Genomic DNA, 22,074 nt, shown 5'->3' on the forward strand with positions numbered 1-22,074 from the left:
TTACCATTCATTTACTGCTTTTCCTCTCTAATAATTCCGATGCGTCGGTTGAAGCGTCTACTATCTTCCCATTCGACAACAAATCATCTTTCATAACTTAGTTACTTTGAAATGAGGTATCCCTTTTTCTTTTTAATTTTATAATATTGTTCTATTATTTGCTCTTCGAACTATCTTTTAGTCGTGACTCGTCCGTAGATAATTCGTCTTCTACGCTGCACCGATTTAATAGAGCTTTGCCTTTGAGAATAGAGCATTCCAACAGAAATATAACAATATATATTAATTGTTTTCAAACATGTTTTGCTTTGTGTTGATTGTTAATTGAAGATGTTCTATTATGAAAAAAATGAAGACAATGCTTCTTGCTTCGTTGTTCATATTACTTTCATTACATTATTCAGTAGGTTATATGAGAAGCTGATATTTTCTTAAGATTTTGAATAATAATAATAATAAAACGGATGGGAAAAAGCTATAATTTTTTTAAACATCACACACAAATAAATTTTATACACGCATAATTTCTTACATCACAAATAATTATTATAAATAAAATTCATGCAACATAAAACGGATTTGAAAATTCGTCAATGTCTTAGCTTTATCAGATTCAAGATAATGTAATCAAATTTAATCATATATTATTATGGCTTTTGGGAAATGCATGGTCAAAACTCGTTTGGAAGGGCGAAGGTATTAAAAATTTAGCAATGAATGCACTTCATTCGCACTTCTTAAACCAATCAACGGATCCCATTATCATCATCCAAACAACACCCTGTAACTCATAAGCAAATAGAGATAATTCTGTCTAAGTAATAGAGTCTTTCGTTGAACTCGGGGCATAAAGTCAACTAAAGAACTCAACCAACGGTTCTTCAAAGAACCGTCCCCGTTCAGAGAGTTGGGAGAATGTCATAGTTGGTTGGAAAAAGAAGAGTGAAAAAGTGAAGTGAAACTACTACACGAACATTGTGAAGTTCATCGATGAAATTCAGTAAAATTCATCAACAGATGTCGCCCCAAGCGCCGAACTTACACTAAATTGGATTGAGTATGAGAAACAAAAGATGAAGAAAGTGAGAAATAAAAGATTAATTGTGAGTGATAAATAATGCGAATTCTTTAGAATGAAGAATAATTTTGAGAAATGAAGAATAATGTGAGAAATAATTTTACTACTTTATAATTTATAATTTTAACATTTACTACTAATACTACTTTAAACATTTTAATTCTAATAATTTTACCACTACCTATTTTCTTCATTTTTCTTTAACTTTTTCGTTTATTCGTTCGATATTTTTCAAAAGTATGAAACGATGAACACGTTGATTCTATTGAATGTTTGTTTTGTTTATAGAATTCATCTTAGGGCTTAACGAAGATTGCTCGGTCGGCTGGTGTTGCAATCAAAATAATCCGAGCATTTTTTTGGTCAATGCAGGTTTTGTTCGATCAAGTACAGCGATGCGTGCATTATTCCGAGAAACAAGTTTCATGACCCTTATGCTTTCTTCTCTTTCATTAAGATGTCCCGTAAAACAAGTTGAGCAGCAATTTTTCTTACCAATTAACGGTTTTAGACTGTACTATGGCGTCCGCTATTCTGACTGAAAAAGATTTGTTTGTTTGCTGAATTCAATTGTAGGAATTTTCGAATTTGTTTCTTTTTTCATGTGCAAAGAATTTGCAACCTTCGTCAGAGTTGCTTAACTGACATCATTGGATGCGAACTGTAGGGTTTTTTAAGCTCGAACTGACATTACTTTTACACGATTTGACTTTTCGGTTTTATATTTTAAACCGGCCACACGAAACGTAAACGATCTAACGTTTTTGCGCTCCGATTTACATTTCATTTGATCGGTCAGTTACAATTTGTTTTCAATCTTCGTTAGCACCAGAAATCAAAGCTATGTGATATTATGTTTTACTATTTCACTCAAAACACTATGTCATCACTGCAACTGCCATATTTTCAGTGCGCTTTCACAGCAGATCACAAGCTCTCAAGATATTGGGGACACTGACGCTCACGAAACAATTTCTCCGTTTGTTTTAACATGTACATGTCTTCCTAACAGGAAACGAGTGATTCAATAATCTCCACATACCACAATTTCCACATACCTTTCCTCTTTAGTCTGTAAGTATTGTTTTCTTTTTGAACATTGTTAAGCCTGAACGGCGAACATTTTTTGTAATAAATGAAATGAAATGAAAACAATGCAGCTATCGTTCAACTTCGTTCAATTGTGCCGAGAATATCTTAAATAAACACTTTATTTTTTATTCGAGTTCTACCAAGATTCGTTTTACTGGGCAAATATGCATTTATGAGACGGAATTGAATTTGTATATAGCAGCCCTCCACTGTATTACCTGTTTTATAATACTTCATCTATTTGCGGAAAATAGTAAGTTGCGTAGTTTTATTACTTTCGAAATCATGCGAAGCGAACGAAGTTTGTACATTGTCCACGGGAGACAGTATCATAAAAAGCTTCAACCTGCTGGTGTTAGCTCTTCGTCGTTCGGACAACCGATTCTCACACCCATCTTTAAGCTAAGGGGAGAGTAAAAGAAAGTGCGATCTTTCTTTCGGACCCTCTCTTTATAACAACTGTTAACGAAATTCCACCAACAGTTCCAGTAATTGTGGACACAAACCGTCGGTCTTCGACATCTTCCAGCATCGTGTTGTGTGGTCGTTGGTAGAGTTTTTTTTTTCATTTAAACAGGTGCTGTGGTGTAGTCAAAGTAGACGAACAACACAGAAACAATTCGAAATGTTTGATTAAATTTATATTCTGGAGGCGGAGCTCAGAATCAACATATCAACCCAAACAATGAAATGGCGAATTTCTGAGCCCTGGTATCATTTTTTATTGCCCCTGCCGTGATAAGTGATTTTTCTTCTTATCCGACAATCACAACCGCCAAGCAGTCTTGGCATGCAATAGAGACATTGCTAATGTATGTTGCTTACATTGTGTTTTTTACGGGCGGAGTTTTCTCCCCCGCTCCAAATACAGCCAATAGTCGAACGAAAACTGTTTTAAACAGTAAAGTTAAAACATAAACAAAATATATTGCAATCGCCAAGAAATGATAATACTTTTTAAATGTGTTAAATAGGTTCTTTTGAAACATTTACGAAATCCAGCTAGTTTATAACAAAATCGCTCACTTATTGGTGGCCTATGAAAAAGTTCAAAATACCCATGCGGATCATGATCTGTTACCTAACCACTTCCGGACGGGCCAATGAGTCGTTGAACGTCTGCATAGCCTTTTCCGCATCAAAGAGGGTTGACTGGCGCCCAGCTTGGTTTCGGAGGTTCGGTATTACGCCTCTTTTCACAAGCATCATTTCCACATAAACGCAATACACACTCTATCTTTACTCTTACCTTCACATTCATCCTTTCGCCATTTTCACGGTTCTCATCCGGCTCATTAATTGCGTCCATCGAAAGCGAAAGCATGCCGACAAATACCAGCTCCCATTGGCTCGATACTGAGAGGTGATGGAAACGAAATTTGAACTTCATCACTATCATAAGAAGAAAACATTAACTTTTGATTTTCTTTGAGATAGCGTTGCCAACCAAAGTACTGCAGACAAAAGCATTATTGAGAAAACATAAAACATTCCCATTCTTCAACTTTTCCATGATTTGATCACAATTTATTTGTCATCAAGAACCTTTTAGGTTTCAATCAATTCCAGGAAACATATTATAATAAACTACCGTTGAAGCTTTACTTAAAAGTGAACTGCGTTTTCCTTAAAGCGGCTGATTACTTTAACAATGGACAAGATCTATCAAAGCATCCTATAGTTTTTTGTATTCTAATTATTGTATTGATATTTTGAATATATTTTCTCAAATTGTCTACATATTATTATGAGCAACACTAACTTTTCTAATCTGTGCCACTGTGTCTCCTCTTTTTGTTAGGTGGAACTACAAATAACTCCGGCCGTTACGGACATCGCAAATCATCTTTAGCCCTCACGCCAGAGGAAGAACCATTGGACCAATACCCGGTGAGTATCACTCATGATTCTTGGACACACTTAGTGGTGCATAGGGCCGAAGTGAAAAATCTCCACTGGAGACGATTACCAGCTTTCCCAGATACCAGCACAATACCAAAATAACATTGTTCTCCATTATCCTAATGCTGAGAATAGCATTTTTTGTTTGCCCCTCTGCGATTGCTTTTATTACGATGGAAATCGATACATGAGTATAAGTAAACAATGATTGTTCCGACAACTATTGCTTAGCACTATGTGAAAAAGAAAATGCTACTGAAGAGCTTTGCGGCAATTTCTACGTCAAAATCCACCGCGAAATTAGTGGTCTTATATCTACCCATCTACCCATACCCTAAGGTGTACTTGGGACGGGTTTGTACGCAAATGAATACTGTGTAACCTTTATTTAAAGATTATAGATTTATACCCCCACTGATAGAGGAGTCGGTAACGGTCGGCCTCTTCGCTGTCAGCGCAGCTGGCCAGGGTTCGAATCCCGGGACCGGTTGTCACTCAACCAGCCATGGTTTCGATTCCCGATACCGGTAGGGGGGTTGGTGCGGGGCTAACAACGCCGCCCGTAAAAACAAACCGTTACAGAGAGCATCAGAGATTAACATTGTCTCTGGTGCAGGATAAAAAAACCGCTCAGCGATTGTTGTTCCCGTAGAAGAAGAAGAAGATTTATAGTTAGATCACGACAGTCCCAATTCATACTTGTGGTTGTTCTTATTATCATTTGAGAGGTTTATTTAGGAGATTCTTTCATTAGATACCACACAAGAGAACTGCGCACGTTGACGCAATTGATGACGTTGAGACCCACCTCTCATCAACACAGGCTATCCAAGTGGCTGTTCCAACTATTGCAGCAATTTTAATCATCTGCCACGCCAAGACATGTGATATGATGTTGAGCAGTGAACAGTGAGCAGTTCAGAACGACAACGATTTATCCTCGAAAACATATAATCTTTGTTTATGTCGCCTCGGTTTCCAAGCATCCTACGAATTAATTTACCTTAGTTCGAGTAGTGCGGTGATAGACGATCTACGTCTATCGATTTGACACCTTGTGGTTAAACGCAGCTTTCATCTTCCTCTGGTGTACCAGCCGAAACCAGGAAAATCGATAAACCATTCCAAAACCTGTCGACGAAATCAAATCGGGGACCAAGGGCTTATCTTATCTGCTTCATGTATGTTTCGCACGATATCAGTAAACCGAAAAAAACCGCTTCACCTATACTTCACCGCGCTTTATGATTACATTTTATTTTAATCTAAATGACAAAACAGGCTCATAGAGCATATCAAAAACAAACAAGCCAAGCGAGAAGAGGAGGAGAGAAGAGGAGAGAAAGGGAATGCAACGTGATACAGAAAAAAAATAATACATCCATATCCAACCTACAACCTAAGCGTTGGTTACATCGCGTTTAGATAGTTGTCTTGCTTTTCAATGTTGCTCCCGATGCTCCCGATATGGGGAACATCCTAGCGAGGTCCCCCTTCCCCTTTTGTTATATTGGTACCATTTTTTTTTTGAAGGTGTAAAAGCAAAAGAAATTTGTGAACGAATGCTGAAAGCATATAAGGACTCTTCGTCTTCTATTAATACAGTAAAAAGATGGGTTGCTAAATTTAAACGTAGTCGTATAAGCCTTACAGACGATTCACGTCAAAAACGGTCAAAAATAGACCCAACACTTGAAATCGTAGAAAAAATACAGGATGTCGTATTGGAAAGTCGTGGAATCACTGAAAGAGATTAGTATAAGGACTGTGCATTTCATTGAGCAGTACAACCAATATTTTGACTGAAGTATTGGGTTTCAGAAAGCTGTATGCAAAATGGGTGCCGTATTCACTAAAAATAGAACAAAAACAACTTGAAATGCAACTTTCTGGTCAACATTTAGGGTTTTTTTTTCGAAAGAATAAAGTGGATTTTGTGCGTTGAATCATCACTATGGATGAGACTTGGGTCTACCACCATGATCCTAAGTCAAAAGCAGAGGTTAAAGAGTGGTGCAAACCTGGTTCTTCGGCTCCGAAACGTGTCCAGAAAACGGCCAAGAAGGAGTTAGCATCAGTTTTGTTTTGGAATGCGAAAGGAATTTTGTTTATCGATTACTTGCAATCTGATAAAACAATAAATTCAGAACATTATTGTAACCTTTAAGACCTGCTCAAGGAAAAAAATCATGAAAAAACCGGTTTACTGAAGAAAAAATGATTTTTCATCACGACAATGCACCGTGTTACAAGAGCAATTTGAAAATGGCTAAGATCTACCAACTAAATGTCGAATTATTGTAGAATCCACCATATTCACCAGATTTGGCACGTAGCGACCTCCATCTGTTTCCCGACCTTACAGACCATTTCATGTGTGGAAATCGTTTTTCATAAAATAATAACGTCATAACCGCCGTGGAAACGTATTTAGCAGTCCTTCCAGATTCTCACTATAAAGGCTGGTCCACACGCTACGATGCATCGCTACGATGTGTCTGCGCAACGATTATCGTAGCGTGTAGACCGGGCTCAAGGATGGAATTCATCAATTGGAATGATCAGTGAAACTATACTGAACAATAAATTTTTTTTCAAGTTATAAAATTGTGTGTTTCTTATCGTTCCCAAAACTTATTGAATTACCCGGTACGGTTGTGTTCGTCCCAATGATAATAACAAAACCTGATTGAATGAAAACCTATACTTGATAATAAAACCTTTTTAAAAATATTAACGGTTATTAATAATTATTTCAAGAGTAACATTTATAAAAAAAAACAAAGTCGTTTTCATGTGCTATATGATGATACATGGTCATACTTTCTATTCAAAATTCGTTTAATTCAACTGCATGCAGAAGAAAACGTTTCTTGATGTAACAGATTAATTTGTCTCATGTATATCATCATCATCATCATCTCACTTTACAATAACATTTCCATGTACTTTCTTATGACTATGTTCCACCTAGAAGAATTGGATTTGATAAAGACACAGCATCACCACCTTCGATTATATACGTCATACCATTGTATTTTTATTGAAACAAATCTTTCCTTCGTGGACAGTATTTTATACAGTTCAGTCCACCTTTCACAACTCGGTAGTGGGATGGTGATATCTAATCTTTGTGCTTGTTCTCTCAAAAATCATCCCCACATGTCGATTTTCAGATTAGTAACCATTCCGATAATGGGTAATTGTCGTCGTCTAGTCTTCGTCTTTCACGGCGGTTTGCGGCGCTTCAGTTGACCAACAAGTGCCTTATCTACCAGTTTATTTCCTGTTGTTTTACTTTTTTCGTTCCTAACTAATTGTGTCGTAGTACAGCTGGGGGCTCAAGAGTAACTCTAACAAATAAGCTTCCTGATAAAAGTTGCAATCGTTGAAGTAACCATTCGTCTTGTCCAAATGAACAGTGAGCACAGTGAATACTGTACCATTCAATGGTTCAGTCGTGTGATACTTTGCCGTTAAGCGGATTGGAACGGAAGTTTCAGGATCGAAGAGTGCTTTGTATTCGTGGTTGTAGTCAAAATCTAGTGAAATACGGTGTAATTGTGTTGCAATAGCGATCATTATTACGATGCGATACGATCAGATATATAACGGCATGGCAGTTTTGCTTGATGCGTGCTGCTTAAAGAAAAAATTAAAGTGTAAAAATGTAAACATTTATCACCACAAGAGGCGGGAAAATACGTGCAACACACTGAATCGTGGAACGGCGATAGTGAAGCAAAATCCAATTGTGTGTAGCACCCTAAAAACTGAAACTGTCTTATAGTTTTGTACAAGTACCAAAAATGATTTAATACGGCGAAAAGATTGTAATTAATTTCTCTGAAAGGTGGCATTGAAATCCTCGATTACGTATGCTGCAGAGTGTAGCTTCAGTTTCGTCGTTTTCTTAAATTTGCATTATTCTGTATTGTAAATAAAAGTGGACTAATTGCAATAAGACCCTTAGCTGTACAGTGGGATATGATACGAGCTGTTCTTCTTCAGAACATCATGCGCCTTGGCATGGACTGGTAGTCTTCAGCAACATTCTTTAATGTTTCCCAGTTTGCTTAGTTAGTTGGATGTTATGAAGTTTGGTCTCAATTTTGAAATACACATCCGACAAGCTTGTTGAAGATTTGAGCTTCTTTGGGCTCATTCAAAAACCTTGGCTATGTCTTCCTAGATGATAAATTGTGCAATGGAAGTGTCATTAGCAATAATTTCATTATAACTAGTCTTTGACGGTGAGTGTTCTTTGGAAAGAGACGAAAAACAACAGCATTTTCTGACTAAATAAGAAAATGTGAGTGCATTGTAGTTCTCTAATAAAAAAGTGGTAGGAGAGTAGTGCCGTATGTAAATCTATGAGAAACAGTTAAAACAGTCATAGAGTGTACACTACAGTTGATTGGAGCACTGTAAAAGATTTACCAATTTAAAAAAAGACCTTAACTTGTAAGAAATGACCTTCAAAGAAGCCACTAGAATGGGGTGGTAAATTATGATCAATTAAACCTCTGATTAGAAACGATCCATCAAACCATGTAAACCCCAGCATTGTTTTGTGACAAATTCGGCTAAAGACCGCCATTCGATTCAATCTCGCCGATAACAGTCCAAAATTCAAAACCATTAAATGAATTGCTGAAAATAAAATGATTCTCTGGTCATCTATCCCATGGGAGCTTCCAGGACAGGCGAATGATGGAAGCATCGCTTCGTCAGACTGGCATCATTTGGAATGTACGCACGTGCACTAAAATAAATCAATCGACATGATACAATGATAATTTATCGCCACTTGAATGGGGACGTTCGTAACACCTAACTATAATTTATTCAGTCGAACATTCGTAATCGATTCTTCGTAATCTATTCTGTCTCTGAAGTGTACGTACACCTTGAACCGCAGTTTGTTTAGTTGGCTGCATGTTAGAAGTTCGGTCTGAATTTTGAAATACATGTCCGACAATATTGTTGAAGATTTGAACTTTTTTGGGCTCATTAAAAAACCTTGGCTATTTATCCTATATCCTTCCTAGACGACAGATTAACTTTCGCATAGCATAATGGAAGTGTAATTAGTTATAACTAGTACGAATCGTCTTTGACGTTCTTCCGAAAAATTTGTGAAGTTTGAAGCAGTTTGAAACTGCTTTGTTGCTGTTATACAAATAATATGATCAATGATTAAAGACGATAGAGAGACAAGTGTAGTGAAGTGAGAAAGTGAAGTCTCCAGCAACGGCAAGCACCGAACGGTTGCTACAAAATGAAGTCTTTTTTTCGAAAGAATAAGAGCAAAAGCATGGAATCGTTATATAAACCCTCGGTGCTTAAATGCGACATTTCGGAGGTAAAACATTTAAAAACGCCTTTGCCAACGGAGCAAATGTCCAAAACGCGCCGATACAGCCTAGTAGGAATTCGACAAAACTCAAAAAGTACTCGGTCGTACGAGGATGCGATTGAAAATGAGTGCATTAGCTCTCCTCAGAATAAACTGGCAAATGCAGTAGAAAATGTAGCTCAACAAAACAGTATAAATTGTTGCGTTGCTGAAGTCGAAAAGAAAACGAAATCGACTACCATCTTGAACAGTCAACTGCCGACAAAACTATCGCCCGAATGGACACCATCTCACTGGCAAAATGGTATAGTTCTTCTTTTCACACCACTTAAGGTTTTTTTTTCTTAAAGATGTCACCTGCAGATGTTATACTGATATTCCACTCTCATTTTACAATGCATCCCCTTGGGTACACCTTTGGGTTCTTCGGTTTGTCCGATTGACGTATTCTAGATCAAGCAAATGAGCAGATGTTACCAAAGACGCATATCTTCTGGCCGAGAACATTCGGTCGCCGATCGCAAAATAGTTGGAAACCAACACTTTTCGCCGGCATTTTAGAAGAGCAAGCGATTGAATCTGAAACAGTGAGTATCGTTGAAGCGGCTATTCGCAGATCTTTGGTAGAAAAAAATTGACGGTATATGGGAAAACTATATTTTTATTGAATGGGTTTTGTACGAATTGGTTTCTAAAACATTTGATAATCAAAATCAAAATCAGTTTTTCCTTGAACAGCATCCGGCATAACAATTGGGAAAAAAAATTACAACCGTTTTGTATCAATTTAAACATTTTTGGATGGAATGTCAAAAATGGGAAAAAAACTAACCATACGATTGAAAAATCTTTTGCAACGATTTTACTAATTTTGCCTTGACTATGGACTTCAAACAATCTAAGTACGAGTTGCACGAATGTGATCTTTCAAAATTTTTGCCCCATTCACGTCTAACGACTTTTTAGACTGATCTTAATTTGATCTTCAAAATGCATTATGGCAACATCTTCAGTACAGAAAATGACATCTGGTGTCATTCGAAGGCTTAAATTCTTCTGTTTTCGTTGGGTCTATAAAACACCATCATTTTACGAGTTTACGAATATTGCTGAACTGAAAAAAATGGACTCATTAGAGAATAAAATGCTCAAAACACAATCACCTTCGTGCAAGTGAAACCACCGACTCTGACTGCAACATTTTTATTTGAAACTAGCAGGTTCCGGCGAGCTTCACCACGCCCCGTTTCATTCTCATTTCTCGAATATCCGGCGTTTCAGAGGATCGGACTTCCAGATGACGTCCGATCTGCTTCCCTTCCACTCACCCCCGGTTATTCCTTCGTTTCGGACGATCGGCCTCCCCTTTTCCCTTTTCCCGCTACTCATCCTTTTCAGACAATCGCGATTCCTGGTGACGTACACGATCGGTTTCCCTTCCCGCTTCCTGTTGGATACATGTCAAAACTCGCACCAGCTGAATTTGGATCTCATTGCTTGAAAACTATCCGAAATTAAATGAGCTTAGATTTTGTATGGAAGCCTTCCTTTGTAAAGAGGGGAGGGTTTTCGAGCATTCACCAGAACATTTCCTCACCCCTAAAACACCCGCCTACCGAATTCAGTTCGATTTGCTCGAAAACGTTGGAATGGTCGGTCAAATTTGGTCGGTCGGAAAACGTTGGTGGGTCAAATTTTCCTATTAACAATCCGGGGTCACAAAACTACGCTGTGCAAAATTTCAAACAGATTGGTTCTGTAGTTTTGGAGAAAAAGCGCACAGACAGACAGACAAACATCCATTTTTATTTATATAGAATTTGTTTAGTTAGTACCGGTCCGCAGATCTACATCGCTCCATGCGAATTTTCCACTGTGAAAAACTTCATCTTCCGATAGGCTTTTGAGTAATGATTCGTGACGGGTTCCAGGATTCAACGGATTCCAGGACGGCTTTCAAGCAGGATTAAATTTTTGGGAACAGTTAGATGTCGCAGAGTGCTAAGTCTGGCGAATGAGGCAGGCCTTTCATAACTGTGACCTCTGTCCCTAAAACATTTGTACCTGTTAAATACTATGGCACGGGATAGGCAACCATATCCCTAATCCCTTTGTTAAATTTCCTAATGAAAATGACGAGGACTTTCCATTTTTTAACAAAAGCAACATTTAACATTCACTCTTTGTGACCATTTTTATTCACTTTATTTTTTTTATTGTAACCATTACATTCACTCTTTGTCACCATTTTTATTCAGCATTTTGTTGGTGCTAGCAAGTTTTTCAATTTCATTACTCGATTATCGCAACAAGACTATTGTGCGCAAGGGCTATAAAATTTGTTCTTATACCAAAAATACGAAACCAATGTTCAGGAAAGGTCATGAATGAATGGATTAATAAAAGATGAGAATCACTTTAACTAAATGATATCTCAATTCTCCACAATCCCAGCAGTCTACGCGTGGTAGAAAGTAGATTGTTGATTTCTCTTTCCAGTGGTTCTTACGTTTCGGTTGAGTAGTGAAGTGAGTACATGTTTGTGAGAATTCGTTCTTACTTTTGTGAAAAATGGATGTTTCAAAAATATTAATCCGTCAATTAAGTGGGCGAGAGTGGCGACGGTTTGTAGCCTTTCGTAGTTTACCGATCGATGCTATCGATGCGGGTTGTCGTCAACAAGTACTGACCGACTACGATGTGCATTTTTACGAGTATGCTGATTTTCATCCGGAACCCAGCAATGCACGGTCACCAAGAGAAACTACAGCAACGGTCTATATAACTAGCGCAATGCCACACGATTCCGATACAGAGATGAATATGAGCAGCGAACCCACGACTAGTGTTGGTAGGGACGCCGAAAATTCTTGGTGCAATATTTTGGATGGGTTGTAACGTTTCCTTCGTTTTCACTATTTTGATTAAAATTGTTCATTGTTTCTTCCTTCTCCTGCCGTTAGATGACCATCATTATTTTTCTCTCACAGCAATTGTGGCCGAAAAAGTTAGTAAGGTAGTGAAGGAACATAAACAGGAATCCTGCGGAAGAATCCTGCGAATATTTTGAAATTGTTTTACTTTTGTCATTGGCAGAATAACAGCCTACTTGCAATAAATCCATTCGTTCACGTATTGGAGTCACGTATTGAAAAATATCATAGAATTAAAGATTTTTCTAATGTTCTTCTACTAATTCCAGCGCCTGGTGTCGGATCTCAAATTTCCCAACCTTCTTCCACCAAACCCTTTGATTAAGGTGAGTTTCCACCCACTCATTTGAAGCAACATTCAACACGTCTTATCTTTTAAAGAAGCCAACGAAAGCTCCGAAATAAAAGTCGCACTGTGGGGCTACATAAGGTGTTCCGTAATGATTTTGACATTAACGATTAATGCCAAACTGCTGCGGCGCTGTCAAAACGTTTACGGGTCGGCCGAGACGTAAACCCGAGCGTAATTATTTTTTTCATACGCTTTGCTTACAAACAGAGGATAATTCAAGTTATTATTTGCTGGTATAGCAACAAAATCGGAAAAAACAGAAACAAATATTCAGAAAACAATTAATTTCTCTTCTATTTCTATTTTCTTGGACCAAAAACACGAACGTAAACACGTTTCACATTTCGTTTTAATATTTTTGCTGCCACACGAAGCGTAAACGTTTTGACATTACAAATTAATTTTACGCTAGTTTTCACGCTTCGTGTAGCCGCCTAGGCACGTAATTAATAACGGTTTTGTCTCTCAACCGCAGATTTTAATCGCCTTTTGCAAAAATGATCCTGTGTTTGACGCTTTGGTAAACGCGAGTCATCGTCTTAGCTTCGAGCCCACCTTCGTCAAGTCCGCTGAAGCAGCTATCGACGCCTTCCATAATCCGGTGGCTGGCGATCATCACATCATAATCGTCGATGCACGCTACCCCCGAATGATAGAGGCAGAAGCACTCGGCAGGTAAATGTTCCTGAGAACAGATAATATGTAAATCTTAGGAAATATTTTTATTTTTCGTAGGTCTATTCGAAATTCGAAGGGCTGCCAACACACGACGATGGTTGCGGTAGTGAAGAAGAGGTAAGCAGTTTATGAATCGATTTTCACCATTGACCATCATCCTTACTCCCTCAAGCAATTTGTTGTAGTAAGATTCGCCTATAAGAAAACTAACTAAGAGAAATGCTCCGCGTTGTTCAAACGAATCTTCTCTAATAAACTCTAATAAATGAACTCTAATAAAAACATTTCACTCTCATCCACAAAGTTGTTCTTCACTCCGCTTCTTGATTTATCACGTTAATTGATTTCGTACATAGTTTACATTTACTTATTATGGCGCACATTATATATACCTCTATTGCAGTGTATTTGAAAAGGATGACACGGCTGTGATTTCTCTTCTGGATGCTGGATTTAATAGGGTAAGTTCAAGGATAGTAACAGCGTGTATTTGATGTCAATGTGGTTAAACATGAAACGAGTGACATGGCAAACAAAAACAATGTCATGTACGCAACAAACTATCCCGGCCATGTTGTCTGCCATGTGTATACGTTATATGACTGGACGCATCTTTACAGTACGACTTCGAACTACGAAGTACGAACTCGTCGACTGTCGTCGAATCGCTTCGATCATATTCATATTAATCGCGCCATCAATTCGCGCTTGCGCAACTTAGGCTTTTGATAAACTGCTGGTCGTGTTACAAACACGGTCCGGTTGTTTTGTTTGCGTGCGCCTTGTTCGATGTGCCTTAGCCTTGTGTCGCAAGTCGCGTGTTACAGTTTCGATGGCGTGATATACTTTGCTATTTGAGTTCATCTTTTGCTTAACCGTTTAGCAGATATGCTACAACAATAATAATTTTAATATATCAAATGGTAATCCCACGTGTTGTCTCATCCTCTTTCGAACACATGGACGACTTGTCAGGAGGACCTTTTAGAATACGTATCTCATAGTGTGAAGCATGCAACCTTGAACTTTGCATTCTGATCAGAGAAAACTGTATTGCTGAAATATTGCCTACGATACACGTCGGGTACCTTGTTCGAGCTGGACATTTAATTTGCCCAAGCCCGACAGGGTAGGATGGTTCTGGTGATCCTATAGACTATGTACCTAATAGACAGTTTATTATAATTTCGGTGAAAATTAAAACAGTAACCGTACGATTAAATGGTGATTAATTTAATGATGCTTAAAAGGTGATTAGATGTAACTTCGTACCACAGTATCACACCGTTGAAGAACAAATTTCCACTCAACAATGGCTACATTATCCTTCCACTCGCATCCATTTATCGTTACAGTGCATTATCGAGTCGCCACATGTATCGATTTGTTCATCAGAGCTACGGCAAATCCAACACTCGCTCGTTCGACCACAAAATGTGATATCGACGCAACAGGTAGGTTTTCCGCACCGTCAGCATAAATGAGAATCTTATCCCATATCCTTCGTTCCATCCCTAACTACGGAAATACTCCCTGCTTCCTGGTTAACCAGCAATCTAACTATGAAATAAACCTATGTGTCTAGTGGCCGTCGGTGTCTCTATCCCACTCGGCTTGCCAACAGCGCGTAACGGCCCCGGGCTTCGCAAATGGGGTTTAAGAAGCTCCGAAAACTATAGTACATCCTCGCTCGCAGTACACGCAGTATATGCACGGATAGGGACGTTTTGGGGAATGCGACTGAGCACAAACCGTTTCCACCGGTGACTTCACCAATGACGAATCCCTCTGCTGTTTCTGCTTGGATTCAAAATCCCAGTCTGCAGTTTATCATCACACCTCGCTTTAAGACCATCATTAGGTGGATGCTGACCATGATCATCTCACTTTTGTGATAGCCGAGATGCAGACCTATCACACTTATGCAAGTGCTCTCGATTGCCAGTGCCTTCTTTCGTCCATCTTTTCGTGCAACTTTTCTTCTTTCACGGTCCAAATAGTGCTAAACGATATTATATTGCCTTCTATCACAGAAAGAAAACCAAGAGCGCAGTTTTCTTCTAAACAGATTTTCTTAATGTTAAACATTCATTGTTGCGTCCACTAATTTATCTCTCACGACATCATGCTCCACTGCATCATTTGTTTCATTGATTGATCAAATGAAACAATTTTCTTTTCTTTCTTGTACTACTTTCTAAGGCACTATACACGGCCCTTCATCGATCTAGAGAAGCGATTATCATTACGGACGATACCCTTCGAGCACAGTATGCGAACCGAGCCAGCGAACGTTTACTGAATATGAAATTGGTAAATGATAAAGCAACCCAAATGGGCAGCATACGGAAATGAATTACATCATTGTATCAACTCGTATTAATTTTCCCCCCATTTCTAATTTTTCTTATTTCACAGGATGAAATTGTTGGTAGATCACTTAGCGATTTGGTAACGGCTGATATAAGCAATATTCTATCTCACACCAGTAGATATAAGGACTATGACGGTTACCTCACAACTCGGAGAAAGTCTCAAGAATCAACACAAATTCACGTCCGTGCCGTACCTGTCTCATGCATCGGAAGGTAATGGAGGTCCAAAAGCTTGCATAAGAACAAGGCGACCTTTCGTGAGTAATAATGCTACTACTTTTTCCTACAGGAATCCTACACATTTAGTCCTAATCTTGGAGTCGGCATCTAATGCGTTGGCCCCGCTCAGTACCACTAGTGAACCCTTGCATACTTTGCCGCAGGGCAAAGAAGTTGCCCGTGGCTCCCTGCATTCCATCCGGCGACCCAGCTTCGACGTGCGATCGATCGCCTCGGATGGGCTGCGAAGGACTAGTCTGGTGAAGTTGTCCTCGTTGCCGCTCGAGGCGCCAATCACTAAAGTACTGAGCCTGCTGGCACAGGTTCAGGAAAACTGTTCCCTCGATGAAGCCAAACTGCTGGACCGCGTGATGGAGTTCCTGAAGCGAGAGGGACTCTACAGTCCACAAATGAAAGAGATTCGTCCGGAGGATCCGGTCGCAACTGATCTGATTGGGGCCCTGTTAACAGTGAGTGGCGATGCAAAGCAATAGCGATGTGTGAGCAAATAATAATATTTCGTTTGTACTCTCCACTTTGTACTTTCATACGAATAGCATGGTCCTACAAACATTCTGTCGTCCCGGCGTAGCTCGAACGATTCCATCATACGTGGAGGAGGTCGGCCATCTACAGGAAGCATCGTTTTTCACAAAACCAAAGAATCTTCACTACTATCCGACCTACTACATACGGCATTGGATTGGGACTTTGAAATATTTAAATTAGAGGAATTAACCGACAAACGTCCATTAGTGTGTTTAGGTAAATTACCAGGCTCACAAACGTTCCTCTAAAGACTCCTACTTCAAATCTACTTCGTTCTGTCACTCGTACCTTTCTTGTCAACAGGATTAGAACTATTACGGCGGTTCGATGTATATAATACGTTCAACTGTGACGAAATGACCTTCAAACTATGGCTCATTGAGATGGAGAAGAGCTACCACAGCGAGAACACATATCACAATAGCACCCATGCCGCTGACGTAATGCAGGTTAGTGAGTGTCAGGCAATCAAAATACCTTTGTTGCTTGTGGCTAGTTAACAGTATAGAGAAGCTAGAGTCGTTAATGAATTGTAATTCTGATTGTTTTGTCAGTTGCGCTCAGTTGCACACACTTATAGCTGTAGCTCCCCTAAACCAGGTGTTTTTAGAGATTTTGGTGGTTGAATGAAACAGCGGTTATGTTTTCATTGTATGTTTGTTCGGTTCAGTCGGTTTTCCCACCGTCATTTCAGTTCAATCTTCATTTTTATAGCATTTTGGAAAAGTATCAATCATAATGATACTTACAAAATTATGACAACATTATGATTGATCGGTTTTCCTAACATTCCGTTAGCAACAGGCTCTGTTGTGAACGCCACAGGTGCTTTCCTAATGCAATCCTTGGACTAAGCAATGTACAACGATTTGTTGCATCAACCGCTTCAGTAGTTTCTTTTTGCTAGAGCAAGTCGTCGTAAATATTGATACGAATATGACAATCGTTTCATAACCAATCGAGCTCAACAATGATTTCCATTTTTTCATGCAAATGTAGGGCTTGTTAATGACAATAGTTGCGTAAAGCAATGGTGATTGTATATACATTTTTTCAGGCAACGGCGGTATATCTGCAGCAATTGAGCAACCGCGAGCTGAAGATTATGGACCGCATGGATGAGGCGACGGCCTTAATTGCGGCCGCAACCCATGACATTGACCACCCGGGCCGCTCGTCCGCTTTTCTGTGCAACTCGGATAGCATGTTGGCGTTACTTTATAATGATATATGCGTGTTAGAGTCGCACCATGCAGCCACGACGTTCCGCCTTACACTCGGTAAGCAAAGAAAATGACCTCGTGCGTCCCCAAATGGTCGGTCTGATCTATAAATGACATTTCGATTTTGGTCGTTCGAATTCATACAACAGGTGACGATAAGATCAACATTTTTAAGAACCTTGATCGAGATATGTACAAACTTGCCCGTTCAATCATCGTCGATATGATCTTGGCAACGGAAATGACGCGACACTTCGAGCATTTGGCAAAGTTCGTAAACGTGTTCGGCACGGACGTAGAATCGAAGGATCCACTACCGCCAGACAATGATGACAACCAGATCCTTGTTCGTCGTATGCTCATTAAATGTGCGGACGTCAGCAATCCCACCCGCCCGCTTAAATTCTGTGTGGAGTGGGCGCGCCGAATCGCCGAAGAATACTTTATGCAGACGGACGAAGAGAAGCACAAAAACTTGCCGATCGTGATGCCGATGTTTGATCGCACGACCTGCAGCATCTCGAAGAGCCAAATCGGTTTCATCGAGTACATCATTCATGATATGATGGATGCGTGGAATAGTGAGTATTGGTGGAACATTTTGTATTTTAGATTAAACATTCGTGTAAATATTCTAATTTCCTGGTCTTATGTTTAGGTTTCATAGAAATGCCTGAAATTATACGTTACATGGAGTTCAACTATTCACAATGGAAACTGTTTGAAGAGCAGGGCATCAACACGCTTAGCGACATAAAGCGGAAGCAGTTATCACTCGCAGAGGAGCCACGCAGTACGATCTCCCTGGAGGAAAAATTCTAAAGTAAATTATGGCAGAGTACGCAAAAATCTTGTGTGTGCCAAACTCTATTTTCATACTCTGTGAGTTTGGGGTAATTGAATTGAATTAATTGAATAAAAATAGCGCGCTAACCAAACGGAAATATATGCACGATGGGAAAAATGTGCTATGAGTGAAACCAGCGCTCGGCTAGATCAGGAAACCTTTTGCATGAAACATACCATTCTCACCAACACTCTAGCAGAATCTGAATCGCTGGTCGTATCATAGAAATTGCCCAAACAAGTATGCTTTCAATTCAAATCAAATCAAAGCTGTATTAAAACAATGCTCAACATTTCGGATAAAAAGGCATTGCGTTACGTAGGTTGAACGTAATTTTGTTAGAATTCGGACACTTTTTGTATACCTACGGGTACGTTCGTCAAATTGTGTACATCACAATGAACGATTCGGAATTCGGAGGTTCGGTACAGAAATCACCATCGCATTATCTCTTACCGCCAGTTGTTGTAATCATTATATATAATATTTAAAACAGTATAAATCATTGCAAAAATAAGACTAACTAGCCGTGCTAGTAATTTCCCGATGGCCGGCAACTGTAGAAAACATTCAGCCGCTCAGAATGTTCGCCTGTTGATGGACAAATGTTTTGCTAAAATTCATGGACTTAAAAAACCCCTTCATAAAATACAGCACTGAGTGTGACACTGAAAATAAGACGAGAACGATGGGGAGATTCCGATATGATGATATTGCATGTAACTCATCTTTTTCATAACAAACGGAAAGCGAAAAGAGCAACTAATTGATATCCTGATATCCTCTGCATTGTAGAGTATAATAAAATTCGCAGACTGAATAATTCGAAGAGAGCTTAGATACAAATTATATTGGAAAACTGTACCACCAATAGAGTTGAAAAACGAAGAATATTCATATTGATGCATTCATGATTCACTCATGATTACAATCGCAGACGTGGCTTTTCCACAAACCTGCCTTAAGAGGTGTGCGCTACAAACCCGAATGAAGCTGGTATGAACAAATGAATGGATCTTTTTCTTACGGAAACATCAGATATGCGATTTATTGATGTACCGTTTTAGATTAAAGATGGTTAAGATTGATGTACCGGTTTAGATAAACACCTACAAAAATATTAAATACAACTATTTCTTGAGATATGTTTGCTTTATTAGCGAATGTTCAAACATACATGTAACGAAAACATACCTTCGAAAATAGTCCATACTTAGACACCTCCATTTGTTCTAACCATTTCGAATTCTTTCGCTTCGGCTTATTTTCGCAGTTATTTCTCATTGTATGTATGCTCAAGTTAAAGAAAGTTTGGTGTCTCTCGAACCGGCATTTTACTACCACCGACATTAAATGCTTGTAATGTATCATACAAAAACTTTACTTCACGAATTTAACTTTGCGTATTAGGACTACCAAAAATGGTTAGCTAAGCGTTATTTACGAATTGTTAAATGTTGATCTAAGATCTTTTTTTATTCTATTGTATTTTCAATTGCGAATTTACACTAGTAAGATCTAGTGTAGAAACAGTTATTCAACATAGTTCTATGTTATCATCATGTAGGAAAAAATCACAGCGATCGGATAGACTCGGATAGCCTTTTACGATAAAGAGTACTATGCGGTAGTATCGCTTATCATTATCCAGCCAAGCTGTATGTTGCTGTTGACAGTAATAAGGATTGGTGATAATGGAGTGTATTCTTCACGCACACTTTAGGAAGCTTTGTCTTGTGCTCGTGCACGCACGCATCATGCCATGCGATGACCAAATGGAGCCGTGCATTTAAAATGTGCCTCTTCTTTCACCGTATCATTCATTTTTACATCTTTTCTATTCTGTACGATAGGTATGTGAGAAAACATAGGGTACAGAAACCGCTGCCATTTGCTTTATAAGGTTTTTAATTAAAATTGAAATGCTGAAATCGGGCTAGTTGCTTAAACTATCACTACTACAACTTCCATTACTACTTCAAATATGAGTGCTGTTTTACTAACAAGAGGAACTGGTATGTTCACTAATCATGTATAAAGTAGCAAATACGAATTATCAACAATCTTTTTACCTCTCTACGCCCAGTGAATGGCAATCTGATACACTGAATGCTTTGCGCATCCCACTATAGGTAGTTTTCAAACTGCAGAACTGTTTTTCAAATAGACATACAGTATACTTCCTGGTGTTTACATAGGTTACATACCTACATAGGTGCACTGCTCTGTACATGTGATTTTCTGATATGCTGGACATATCAATTTAAAAAAACGCACCAAGTTTATTTTATAAGAACGCGTTTTGGAGGATAGCTAAATTTTTTGATTGCCTAACGCCAGCGAAGGCTCTACACTACAAGAAAAATAAGCTACAACATTTATATGAACTTTATTAACAGAAACCATCAGAACCTTTGCGTCAACAACAGGGTGGATATCCTTTATTTGACCAGAGCATGCACTATCCGCATCTGATTTTGTGGACTAATGAAGAAGTCGAAGAAAGAAACCACATTGAACCTTAAAAGATCAGAAGACTTTGCGTAAGTTTTAAATTGAAATTGGAAAAATAAAGGACACTAGGATTGTTGCAATTAACAAAAAACATAGTTGCATATTTCATTGTATAAAAAATGATGTACATCATTTAAAAACTAAAAATGCAATCTAAATTATACTTACAGTCTGTGTCACACCGAAGCCTACAGCATATAAAACGCAGCACGAAAAATATACGTAGGAGGAGTAAACTTATTGACAAATGAGACGGTTATACTAAACGTAGAGAAAAATAAACTATGTACTACACAAATATACCTAACAAATCAACACGGTCTTCGATAAACGTATAAGTAAAACCAACAGAATATATTCATATTCATCTTTTCATGCTACTGCAACACTGGTACTGAACTATACGAAACTGAACAAATTTGGTGTTATAGGAAAATAAAAACAAATGTTGGTAATGGAAAAAGCCTAACCACATCAAGTGTAACGATTTTTTCACCGAACGAAGTTCAAACGTTTCAATTACTAAGCATATACTAAACAAGCGGCAAACATCCCACAATTACCCAACCTTCTTTATCGGTATAAGTCCCTTTATTTGAAGATTGAACTTCTTAAACAAGCTTGGATGAACTGCAATGTGTAAGCGATGCAGTGAATCATTGCTTATTTTGCAATAGGAAGATCGACTGATGACGTCGGGTTTTCGTAACATCTTCATCATTCTCGCACGACTGGCAAAGCGCGGGAAAGCCAAAAATAGAAACTGAAAATTTCTTTGAATCACGTGTGACATACTAGTGCAAGATGCAGTTACATTTTGTAAGTGACCTGGAAACAAACGCTTTGAGAAATGATGTTGATGGTGCATTCATGTTAAGTATTAACTAAAAAACCGCAATTGACCGCAACTCCAGACAACACATAATGGCCTACAACGATGGCCATTTTTATGT

The 22,074-nt window shown here is 38.6% G+C and overlaps 1 protein-coding gene across 8 annotated transcripts in view; it reads left to right on the forward strand.

Moving 5' to 3' along the window:
• The window catches only part of LOC131206065 (high affinity cAMP-specific and IBMX-insensitive 3',5'-cyclic phosphodiesterase 8), a 73,340-nt gene extending 51,773 nt beyond the window's left edge, over positions 1-21,567 (forward strand). For 6 of the 8 annotated variants that reach the window (XM_058198449.1, XM_058198446.1, XM_058198448.1 and 3 more), the window contains 14 exons: positions 3,972-4,060; positions 12,634-12,690; positions 13,192-13,391; positions 13,452-13,511; positions 13,798-13,855; positions 14,750-14,848; positions 15,597-15,707; positions 15,813-15,982; positions 16,059-16,458; positions 16,546-16,753; positions 16,841-16,986; positions 17,595-17,817; positions 17,910-18,341; positions 18,419-21,567. In XM_058198449.1, the coding sequence (XP_058054432.1) occupies positions 3,972-4,060; positions 12,634-12,690; positions 13,192-13,391; positions 13,452-13,511; positions 13,798-13,855; positions 14,750-14,848; positions 15,597-15,707; positions 15,813-15,982; positions 16,059-16,458; positions 16,546-16,753; positions 16,841-16,986; positions 17,595-17,817; positions 17,910-18,341; positions 18,419-18,582 (2,417 nt within the window). In that variant the 3' untranslated portion in view covers positions 18,583-21,567. Of the gene's footprint in view, positions 1-3,971; positions 4,061-9,607; positions 9,736-9,884; positions 10,019-12,633; positions 12,691-13,191; positions 13,392-13,451; positions 13,512-13,797; positions 13,856-14,749; positions 14,849-15,596; positions 15,708-15,812; positions 15,983-16,058; positions 16,459-16,545; positions 16,754-16,840; positions 16,987-17,594; positions 17,818-17,909; positions 18,342-18,418 lie in introns of those variants that run through there. The other 2 variants (XM_058198447.1, XM_058198450.1) reach the window with 2 other exon arrangements.
• Positions 21,568-22,074: the final 507 nt, after the last annotated feature.

This window comes from Anopheles bellator, chromosome 1, assembly GCF_943735745.2.
Source record: "Anopheles bellator chromosome 1, idAnoBellAS_SP24_06.2, whole genome shotgun sequence".
In the NCBI taxonomy this organism is placed as follows: Eukaryota; Metazoa; Arthropoda; class Insecta; order Diptera; family Culicidae; genus Anopheles; species Anopheles bellator.